We start from the raw sequence: 11,644 nt of genomic DNA, 5'->3' as shown, positions 1-11,644 counted from the left end.
AAATCTGGGGACCTTCTGCAAGGGAAAAAAGGGAGGAGACTGAGCTCCCTGGGACACAGACCAGCTAGTGTGGTACGGAAGAGCATCGATCCACAGCCCCACCAACACAGTCCTAGAGGTCCTAGTGTGGACAAGATGGGGCTGTTGCAGAAGCCACCACCAGTCTAGGCTACATAGACCAAGCCCTCTTTGGTAGTCCCGGCATAAACCAGGCCAGGCCCCAAGGAGGCAGGGGCAAGAATGGTCCACAAAGGACATCAGAGCATGGCTGTCTTCCATAGGCCCTGTCGCTGCTGCATAAGAGATTTTGCTAAGAGTCTGCTTTGTGTCGCTGGAAACAAACCCCTTCCTCCCGGGCTGGGAGACCCTTTCATGTCCAACTACAGAAACTAGGGGCTTGGAAGAATAGGGAGCCAACCTGAGTTGTCTCTGAGTTTTAGGGTCTCAGGGTTCACACTATAAGCACACAGAGCAACAATCAAGGAGGCACTTACACACATGTACGTGTGTACAGAAAACATATGCATACTTGCAGACACCGTGGGTACCAGCAGACATACCACATGCAGACCCAGGCTATGTACACAGAAACTGAGATGGCTCTGCCAGCCCCCTCCAGGTCCTCCATTCTAGGAGGGCTGTGGCTGAGGTGGTCACAGGGAACTCCTTCACATGCCCTCACCACCTCTCTGTTGCAGGTGCCCTGGCGAGTTCTGGTCTCGCCCTCCTCCTGTCTCTCACTGCCCACTGCTCGGGTCCTCAGACTAAGAGCTTGCCCAAGGGAGGACTAAACGCTAGTGAAGCCAATGTATGGGTCAGGTGAGCAAAACCCAAACTGGGCAAATGGTTTTCTGAGACTTGGCATGGAGAGGAGGAGTGGTCCTGAGTCCTCTGTTGGTGGTCCCAGGGGAGGGACTATGTCCAGGGTCCACACATAAGGCTCAGACAGGACCACTGTTTGCCATCACTGACCTAGAGGGCCTAGTCTGACTTCAGTGCTGCACACCGGCCTGCTTCCAGGGTCCAGTGTCAATTGTATGGCGGCAAGTTCCTGGCCATGTCAATAGTGTGGGCATGATCACAAGAAGCTCAGCCATCAGGGACTTATGACCTCAGCTGGTATCCCCCAGGTTTCCCCCTTGGAGCTCTTGGCCATCACTCCTCACTGCTTGTACCAGGACCAGAGCCTTCAATGCCATCCCTATTCCCTAAATCATTTTCTTCTGTCCAGGGTTCTCCGGCCTGAGCTTGACTTACCCCCACTTCTTGGGAATCATGTTCGTCCATGGGCCAGTTGGCAAATGCGGTGATTGGTCAGGCAGCACCAGGGTCCCAAGTGGGTCTAGCCAAGTCTGGGTTGGTATCAGAGACACTCATCAACAAGTAGGTGAATGCTATATAACACCCCAAGAAAAGTCCAGACGATGACCTCACCAATGGTCACCAAGCATGTGACTCTATACCCTTCAGCAGCCATCAGGACTGGTCTAAGCCTGAGTCAAAGTCAGCTGAGCCTGAGTCCCAGAGTGATGGCAGGACCCATGTTAAAGCCCCATCCAGCTGAGAACCTGGCCCTAACAAAGGCCTCTATGATGGATGGTGGAAGGAGGGAAGGAAGGAAAGGAGAAAGGGAGGAAAGAGAGAATGAGGGAGGAAGGAGGGGAAAAAAGGAAAGGAAATTTTATCTGTAACAGGTACTCCCTGCTTCTTACTCCCCAATGGTAAAGACAGTTGAGTAATCTTAGTCCCCCTTGCAGTAGCCAAAGCCTCCTTTGATTTTCTTCATGGGTCTTTCCCTTTGGACCCACATGGTCTCCTCCTTCTGCACAGAGACACCTCCCTCCTGCAAAACTTCTGGTGCTTGCCAGCCAGCCAGCTGCCCCAGGAACAGCTCTCCAGTTTAATCAGAACCTTGGCTTCACAGAGGGTCACACTCAAAGCCTGGCAGGTAAGTGTGTCAAGGGCCAAAAAGAGCACAGGTGGTGTAGGCTAACAACCAGGATACGGAGACACATAGGTAAAGGGCCAGCTTTGTAAGGGCTTGGGGATTGGCACACAGCTTCCCTGAAGCAGAGGGTTATCTCCAGGTCATCCTGCCAACCTCAAAACTATCTAGCATGTGACTCTTTGGTGGCCCCACTGTCACAAGTAGTCTGTCACTTCTGAGGGGACTCTTCTTCTAAGAGATGATCGATGTGAGGAGCACCCACATTGGGTGGTTCCAACATATTCCAGCAAGTCTGTCTACAGGGTGCTTCAGCCTCAACTTGAAATGATCCAGGTTTTGTCTGCTGCCTCAGGCCCTGCCCTGGGATCACCTAGGATGTGATCCCTCCTTGGGGTTGTCCAACCCCAGGACTCATGAGGGAGGGTCTTTCAGCCCACTGGCCTCTCTCCCACCTGGGACTACAGGATCCTGGACCAAGGCAGGCTGAGCTCACTTGGCCTTCCATCATCTTGGACCAACCATCATCTGACGAACGTAACAGAAGGTAAAAGCTGGACCGTGTGGCCTGAACCTTTAACCTCAGTCATTAGGGACTGAGCAGGGGACTGTCTCAACTATGAAGAAAAATCCTTAAAAAAAAAATAACAGCCTTGAACAAGTGTACACCTAACCTCAAATCGACCAGATACACATTGTGCAAACAGATAGACTGCAAGGAGAAACGGGTAAATCTATTGTGATAGCCAGCCCTGTCCACTGCCTGGCAGGACAGATCGGGTATCAGAGGAATCAAGAATACAGAGGAGCTCGTTCAGAAGTTTAATTGCCAGAGCTGGTATGTGTGGACAACTTTACCACACAACAAAAAGAACACATGCTTCTTATCAAGACAAACACATCACTGGCTCTCAGATCCACCTTCCCAATCCTTACAAAGAGCAGCCAGTATTAGTAACTGCTGAACCATGTCTCCTGCCCATGAACAAAACTCTCAGGATTTTATTTCTGAGGGTGAGGTCTCATATATCCCAGTCTGGTCTTGAATTCATCATAAAGCCAAGGATGGCCTTAACTCATTTTATTTTTCATAAATAATATGTGTGAGTGTTTTTCCGCATATATATCTGTGTGCCATGTATGTATGCAGCACTGGAGAGGGCCAGAAGAGGCTGTTGGGTCCCCTGGAATTGGAGTTACAGACAGTTGTCAGTCCTCATATGAGGGCCATGAACCAAACTCAGGTTTCTGCAGGAGTGGTTAAAGAATACCTTAACCGATTACCCATCTCTCCAGCCCTTGGCCCTGAACTTAAACTTGTGAAGTAAAAAACCTTCCAAGTGCTGGGATTTCAGGTGTGCCCTGCCACATCTGGCATCAGGACAGTTGTAAAAAGGATTTGAACTAAATGAAAATAAAAATACAGCCTGCCATGCTGGTCTATGCTGGAATCCCCACAGTCTAGAGGCTGACACAAGAGGACTGTGAGTTTCAACCTGAGCTACAGAGTGGCCCTTATCTAGAAGAAAGAAAAGTTATCAATGGGGTTCAGCAGGAGTGATGGCGGACTACAGCTTCCAATGCGTGTGTTAGAAAAGAGAAAGAAGCAGGTCCAGGAAGATGGCTCGGCTGGTAAAGTGTTCTGCCACTAGCTTGACAAGCTGATTTTGATCTCAGAATCCAGATGATGAAAAGAGAATCATCTACCACAAGTTGTCCTCTGGTCTCCATATGCATGCCACAGCGTGAATGCAACACTGCCACCACCACCACCCAGCACCACCAGGGGAAAAATCGTTAAAAGAAAAATATCTGGACAGTGAAGTTTTCTGTTAGGAAACCAGGGGGAAATGAGAAAGAGAAACCTAAAAGAAGAAATTGGAGGCAAAAATGAATGAAGCTGGAAGGAAATCAACACCAGAAGCTGCTCCCGTGGAACAGTGAAGCGCCCCTGGCCTGGCTACTGTCGAGGGCAAAGACACAAAGTACTGAGAGTGGGAACAAGCAAGCCTCTGCTGCTCACCCCTTGACAAAGAGATGGTAAAGAAATGTCTATCCATGCACAGGTGTGACAGCTTAGAGGGAATGAACCTGTCCCCTGAAAGGCAGAATCTGCCATTACCCGCTCAGGGAACGTGGTGACAGGTCGCCACAATAGGCATGATGCATTCCTGTCTTCTCAGGACTCAGGAGAACCTTGAGTTCAAGGTCAGACAGGCTACATAGTGAAACCCCTATAAAGGAAAGAAAAGAACAAAGGAAGGGAGCGAGCGACAGGCAGATGGGAGATGAGCACTTTCTAGGTAAAGCTAACCCACTTTAACCAACTGTGAGGCCGCTCACCTCAGGTGGGTGTTAGAACGTATACACAGTTGAACAAGTGCAGCTCCAATTTGAACATCTCTGGAAAAAAAATTTTTTTGAGACAAGGTCTCTATATAATCCTGGTTACTCTTAACTCACTTTGTAGACCAGGCTGACTTCCAACTCACAGAGATCCCCCTGCCTCTGCATCTAGAGTGCTGGGATTAAAGGTGTGCACAACCACACCCGGTTCCTCTCTGGCTCTTTACTGATTTGCTTCTCTCAGGACTCTGTCTCCGGCCTCGTTTATCCACCTGCCTCCTCAACTCTGTGTTACTACAAGTTTTCTCTCACACACATCTTCAGTTCCTTCCTAACCCCTTTCTTCCGAGGGGCTGAGCAGTGTCCCTTCAGGGCTGGTCCACACCAGACAGACAGTAACCTGCTGCCTGACCTCTACCCCTGCTCAGCTCAGCTGCTTGGCCAACCTCGATGCACGGCTGGGTCTCCAGGATGACTTCGAGTTCCCACCCAACCTTCTCCTTTTCTACAAGTGAGTGTCCCTGTCATCAGTAGGGAGGTTTGAACCCACGACCACAGTGATGGTCTCCTCATCATGTGTACATGCACGGGGACCTGAATTCAGATCTCCAACATCCAATAAAAGCTGGAATAATCACCACACCTGTAATGTCAGCACTAGGGGAAAGGGGCAGGAGGATCCCCAGGGCTTGCTGGCCAGCCAGTCTAGCTGAAAAAATGAACACCAGGCCAGTGTCCCAATTTATAATTGCTACCAAGGTAAATTATAATTGCTACCTGAAGTAAATTCTGGGCTGCATACATATGTGCATGCACAAGCACGTGCATGTGTGTGTACACACACACATACACACACACACACACACAGCATAAAGGTGCTTGCCACCAAGTCTCACAGCCTGAGTTCGATCCCTGGGTCCCACACTGTGAAGGCAAGTACTGACCTCACACATGTATTATGGTACACACAAACACAAATCATATTTTTAAAAATTTAAAAAGCGTAAAATGAAGAAGGGAAACATCACACACTGTTTGAGTGACTTACAATGGGAAATATATTCTCTAGGACTTCTAGAAGCCAGAAATGCAAAGGCAGAATGTCCGCAGGGCCTGGCCCCTCTGAACCTCACAGGAAGTCTGCCTTGCTCTTTCCTGTGTGTCTGTGTCTAAACCCCCACCTGTCATATGGACACCAGGAAGTGGATTTAGGGTTAACCTAGGAACTACATCTTCTACTCTGATTTCATCTGTGAAGAAATGTATTATTTTCAAATAAAGCCACTTTCTGAGGTACCAGGTGGATTTAAATTTGGGGGGTTATACAGAGGGCAAGAAGAAGTCAGCACTTAAAAGGATGGAGGATACACTCAGTGGTCCCATTAAGGGCTTTCAAGCCTACTCATCTGCCTCATCCCACTCCCAGGCTGGCCGGAGCTCCAGACATCTCTCCCTGCCCTCAGAGTCGGAAGGATGTGCTCTTCGCCAAGGCTCATGAGGTCTTTAGGAACACCAGTAATGTGGGAGAATATTACTACTTAATACGCCCCTACCTTGGTGAGCCCTGCACTGTGCCTCCTCTCCCCCTCTGCCTCTCCTTAATATACCCCTCCCTACCTTTGTCCTGTGTGTCCCCAAACAAGTCCTCTGCCTCCTTGGCTTTCACCACTGCTCCCTCTAGGTGGTGCCCCCTTGGAGGAACTTCAGTACCTGGCTGGGGCCAGTATTTCCATGGACATTGATACGTTCACCAACCTCAACCCCCTGACGCTGAAGGTGGGCCCAGGGGCTACCTCTGTTTTGTTTTTGTTTTTGTTTTTGTTTTTGTTTTGTTTTGTTGAGATGTGGTCTTACTCTGTAACCCAGGCTGCTCTGGACCTCACAATCCTCCTGTCTCTTTGTCTTGAGTGCATTGTGGTGTATATCAGTAATCCAGCACTCAAGACAAAGAGGCAGGGGGACTGTGAGGTTGGCAGTCAGAGTGGGGTTGGCCAAGCTGGGAACCCCAGGACTTAGATGCATATGTTCCAAAGCCAGAGGAGTGGCATTTGACCTCTGCCCCACAGTGCCCATCCTGATCGTTCCTGGGAGCAGCACTGACTGTGCCAGGTCCTTTACAAGGGAAGGCAGACCCACGGATCCTCGCACTTCCTCCCCAAACCTCTGGCTTTGTTTGCAGAGCATGGGTGTGGCCAGTGTGAGAAATCTGCTGGGCCAGAACCTGGGAGATCTGCAGAAGGCCCGCAACCACCCAAACATCATCCTGTGGATGCACAGCCACAATATGTCAGACCTTTCTGAGCTGGGCCTGGACAGCAGCCCCACACTGGCCTATGTGACCAACAGGCCCCCCAACACTGCCTACCCGACATCCAATTTGATCCACTCCCTGGATCTGCCAGGGAATGATGATGTCTCCCACAGCTCAGGTATGGTCCACACTCCTTGTTCCCATCCTTTGCACACCCCTGGCTGTCCCTACCTTTCATTTGCCAATGATCCATCTACACACAATTGCCTCATCCAAAACCTATCGAACCAAGACCAAGTCTGGTGGCCTAAAGTTATAATCCCAGCTATTCGGGAGGATGAGGCAGGAGGACTGTAAGTAGTTCAAGACCTGCCTGAGCAGCAGAGCAAGTTTAAGGCTAACCTGGGAAATTTGGAGATAGCCTGCCTCAAAATTTTATGTATAGGAGCTGGAGATATGGCTCAGTGGTTAAGAGCACTGACTGCTCTTCCAGAGGTCATGAGTTTAATTCCCAGCACCCACATGGTGACTCACAACCATCTGTAATGGGTCTGATGCTCTCTTCTGGTATGCAGGCATACAGGCAAATAGAGCACTCATATACATAAATAAACAAAAGTTTTAAAAAATTACATACATATATATGTATAAATATATGTTTTATATATATGTGTGTGTGGTGTGTATACATACACACCACACACACACATCAGTGAATGTAACTCAGTGGAAAGAAGTTCCCTAACCAAGTGCAAGGGCCCAGGTTCAATCCTCAGATTGAACAAAAACAAAACAAATCCCCCCCCAACCCAAACCCCAAAAGAGACCAGGCTGAGACCAGAAGAGCAGTCATGGATGGGCCCCTCCACTGACCCTCCTAGCTGTCACCACCACAAAGGGGAGGATGCACAGAAGGGACTTGAGGGCATCTTCCAATTGGAACTGATGGGTCCCTTTCTTCTTCCACCTGCAGGAAGTCCTCCAGTTCATCTGGGGTACTTGTCACTTGCTGTGGTTCTGCCTTCCAGCCTTCTGTGGCTGCTACTGTGTCAGTTACCTTTGGGACAAATGGACACTACTCACAGTACACTAGGACCCTGGCCATTGCCAATGGCACTGACCCGGGGCAGTCAGACCCCTGAATATCAGATTCAGGAGAAACGGAGCTGCTAGTTGGAATAGGACACCTGCCTAGGCTGAAATACATGTCCCTGGCCCCAGGGGACCTGCTGCTATGTCCTCCATCCTAGCAGGCTGGCTCTGGTACATACCTCAGCTCCCAGGATCTGAGCCCATAAAGCAATAAGACCTACCCAACCTAAAGGAAAAGTTGGTAGGAGGAGACAGAGTCCAGATCTTCTGGCCTATTCCAAGACAAGTGGGACTCGGTGTTACTTGAATGTCACTTCCCCTTGCTGGTGGATCTAAATAAAAACACATGGCTATTGTGCAGTGTGTCTCTGCTAGAGCCTTGTTGGGAACAGAATCCTCTTGGCAGGGCCTAGACTGTGGTGGCCTCTCACACCCCTCAGCTGAAGTCGCAGGATTTCCACTACTCTTGGAGATATCAGCTACCACACCAGGAAGTCCTCCAATAGCTACCGCCTGCCTGGGGGGCCATATTTCATTCCTCTTTAGAGGGAGGGATGAACAGGAGGAGCTAGCTGTATTTGTGTGATCACAAGAAACTCCAAAATCATTCTCTTGACTTGTCTTAGGAACACTACAGGACATCTCAAGGGGGCACATGCCACTGTTTATTGAATTCAAGAGTCCTCAAACTTTGGCAGTGACCCCTGGTAGTCCTTCCTGGTCAAGATGGCCCCTATAGAGCTGGGGCCAGGAGCTTGAGGGGTGGTGGTCTCAGCTCAGTCTTAAAGCTGGGAGCAGAACTGGAATCCATGCAAATATAAATCCTGGCCCAAGGAGTGGGGCTCCACTGAAGAAGGCCTCTACAAAGAGAGGAGGCAACTCAGACTCCCAACTCCAGCCCCCAGCTCTGCCCATGGGCAGCCCAGCTCACCTCAGACATTGATGTCCAGGACCAGGTAGCCATTGGGGATGCCACCCTGAAGTCCTAAACCCAGCCTGTCCAGGTCTTTCTGCTGCTGCTGGAAAAGCCAGTCCCAGATGGGGCTTTTACCCTCCTCCGTCTTCAGGTCCACGATGTGTGGCCCCGGAAGTTTCTGTACCTCAGCCACACTCAGCCCCTGCCAGAGCACAGGGTAGTCATCAGGGTCTCTAGGCCCTCAGAACATTGGAGGAGTAAACTACAGCCCTCAATACCTCGACCCCTATGTAGAAGGGGTCCTTCAGGAGGCCATACGTCTTCCAGCAGAGCCTGTCCAAACTCCTCCTCACAAAGTCCAACCTCTCCTCCTGAAGTCCTGTCTTTAGTCCCTCCTATACCTCTGCTTCACATGGCTCTCATGAGGCTCTACCTGACAAAAGGCCTTGTCCCGTGTAAGGACCCCCACCAACTCCCAAGCCCTTCTCCTCAGGAAGCCTGGCAACTCTGTAGTGCCTGTCTTGAACTCTATCTACCCCCTTACCCACAACCCCCACCCCCACCCCCCACAATGAGTTCCCACCTCCACTTACCACCAGGGTATCCACCTGCAGCTTTTTAAAAAAAAATTTTATTGGCTTTTTTATTTACATTTCAGATGCCATCCCCTTTCCCCATTTCTCCCCCCTAGAAAGCCCCTATCCCATGCCCCCTTTTCCTTTTTGTTTTTATACATTTTTTAAAAATGTTAATTAAAGGCTTTATAAGTTTGGTAGTGCTCAATCAGAAGTGTAACCCAATACCCAACCAGATATATAAACTATCTTTGACTGGTGGAGACACGTGAACATCTGCCTCCATCTCACCTCCCCTTTCTCTCTCTTTCTCTCATCACCTAGCTTCTCCTCTCCTTCTCCTCCTCTCCTTACTCCTTCTTTTCCTCTCCTTACTCCTCCCACCTTAGCTCCTCCTACATATCACCCTTCCTGTTAAAATAAACCTTTTCTCTCAAAATACAATTAGAGCATAATTATGCCAATTTGTACCAGTGAGGTACAAGATAGTCCTAATACCCAGTCCATCACTTTGTTGACTAACCAGAACCTCTGTCATCTCTCCTAACTAAAACACTTAGTTCTGAACCTGGCTTTTTTCTTGGCTTTAGAATGAATGTCAGCTGAAAACCATCCGCTCAAATCTTTTCTCTCAAAGTAAATAGCCAGGATTGGCTATGAGACTGTAAGTTTTCAACCCCGTCAGAAATCCAGAATGACTGAGTTAACTAAAATTATGGGAAGCACAAAGCATAGCTTCTAAAACTTAGCCAATTTATAGAGACCGCTGAACACCTGGACACTCCCTATACTACAAAACATTGGAGCATCTGATCTTTAGCCTTCTGGCCCAGGATCATCTGACAGACCCTAGTGCTGCAGAATTATTAAGGGCTGATTACTCTGTCTAGGCAGATACAATCAGTCGACTATTCTGCAAGTGTGTCCTTTTCTGGACAGTAATTTGTCTGTAGATGGAAAGAGGCAATTCTTGCCTAGTGGCTGTCTCACCACAACTGGAGTAACTCCGAAGATGCTCCATTTCTTCTTAGAATCCAAGACAAGAAGCTGTCAGGAGCAGACAGGTCTCTAATCAAAATGAACATTAATACAGAAATGTTTATAATGTCAATTCTGTGGACTTCTGACGTTTTGAAAACCAACTATCCATGTAAGGCAATCTGGACTGTTGTCTGTTAACTCCACTCAGCTATTTCTAAATAAAATATAGAAAACACCCTAACAATAAACTCCAAGCCATGAATTTGCTATAGACCCTTAACTCACAGGCTAACCATCTCAAATCAGTTGAAAAAGTTAAAGAAGGACTGGGTCTAGGTCTTGCATTCCTAAATGTGTTATACAGGCACAATGCCTATGAGAGTATCAATATTCATCTCACTTTTATATCAATAAGCAGCATCAGAGGCTTATCAATTTACTCTTCCCCCCACCCCTCTTCTAATATCTCAACGCTCGTAATCAGCTTGAAGAAGTTAATGAAGAGTCAGCGCCCCTATTCCCTGGGCCTGGGGACTAAGGTGGTTAATATTGGGCTGTCTTTCTAGGGAAAAGTAGTGGTTTTGTGGGAATAGGGAGGATTAGCTAGGATTTATTGCATAGCCATAACCTATTAGTAGAAATCTATATAATTATTATCAAGATGAAGTTATAATTTCTTAAATGGTACAAAATTTACGTTGATTTCAAATTTAAGGTTTTCATTGGTACGAGCTTCTTATTGACACCTGCAGCTTCTTGAAAGTGCCTATGTCCATGCTCACATTGTGCTGGCCGAGGGCCCCTCCAAGGACACCATGGCTTCTTTGACTGGGGCTAGCCTGCCCTTCTTTTTCTACATCTCCTTGCAGAGACAGAATGGCCCCAGGCAGCATGTTATCAGGAAGGTGAACACCAGGGCCTGTCCTCTTTGGGGCCTGGCTGAAGACAGTGATTTCACAGTACATGTCAGGAGCATCGGCCTCCAGGGAGAGAGCCCCCGAGGGCGCCGTGTGCACTTCCACACTCCGAAGGGTTCTGACAGGCTGCCCTCCAACAGCCCCAGCCCAGGTAAGAGCTTGTGCTAGTGGCTTTTAACCTCTCGTTTACTTGCTTAAGGCGAACAACTGTCTAGCTCAGATCAATAGGATGATTTAATTCCTTCTACTGCTAGGGAAGGAGAGAAACACAGGTGGGCAGGGGACCAGCTATAGAGACGCTGGCCGGGCAGGACCATAAGAAAATGTAAAGATTTGGTGATGTAGAATCCTGAGAGGGAGGCGACTTGTGGGCGGAGCTTTGTATTAGGTTTGCATGCAGATAAGAGATTGGCCGGGAAGAGAATTCGACAATCCCCTCTTATGATCCCGCCCTAGGACTCACTGTGCTTACCTTGCACCATCGCGAACCCACTACGTGACCTTATGACGCATGTAGCACTCACGCCTGTCGCCTGTACGTCAACCATCAACGGCTAGCGCTGCTGATGCTTGGCGGTTTGTCCAGGTAACCGAGGGAGTTGTCTGGTCAGCAAGCATCCG

General features: G+C 48.8%; 1 protein-coding gene across 1 annotated transcript; it reads left to right on the top strand.

Moving 5' to 3' along the window:
- The first annotated feature begins 3,505 nt into the window (after positions 1 to 3,505).
- Positions 3,506 to 7,715, top strand: LOC117710363 (mesothelin-like protein). Its single transcript, XM_076935274.1, has 6 exons — positions 3,506 to 3,529; positions 4,720 to 4,802; positions 5,679 to 5,848; positions 5,973 to 6,067; positions 6,471 to 6,720; positions 7,516 to 7,715. Exons 1-6 carry the CDS (start codon positions 3,506 to 3,508, stop codon positions 7,713 to 7,715), a joined length of 822 nt encoding a protein of 273 aa, XP_076791389.1.
- Positions 7,716 to 11,644: the final 3,929 nt, after the last annotated feature.

This window comes from Arvicanthis niloticus, chromosome 6, assembly GCF_011762505.2.
Source record: "Arvicanthis niloticus isolate mArvNil1 chromosome 6, mArvNil1.pat.X, whole genome shotgun sequence".
Taxonomy (NCBI): Eukaryota; Metazoa; Chordata; class Mammalia; order Rodentia; family Muridae; genus Arvicanthis; species Arvicanthis niloticus.
The sequence above is the reverse complement of the archived record's forward strand: the minus strand, read 5'-3'. Positions and strand labels throughout refer to the sequence as shown.

Bases quoted from the DNA above. Each gene is read 5' to 3' on its own strand.
- LOC117710363 (XM_076935274.1), top strand. From the start codon at position 3,506: ATGGCGGACTACAGCTTCCAATGC. The intron at 6,068-6,470 runs GTGGGCCCAGGG...CTTTGTTTGCAG, and splicing joins TCAACCCCCTGACGCTGAAG to AGCATGGGTGTGGCCAGTGT. The intron at 6,721-7,515 runs GTATGGTCCACA...TTCCACCTGCAG, and splicing joins TGATGTCTCCCACAGCTCAG to GAAGTCCTCCAGTTCATCTG.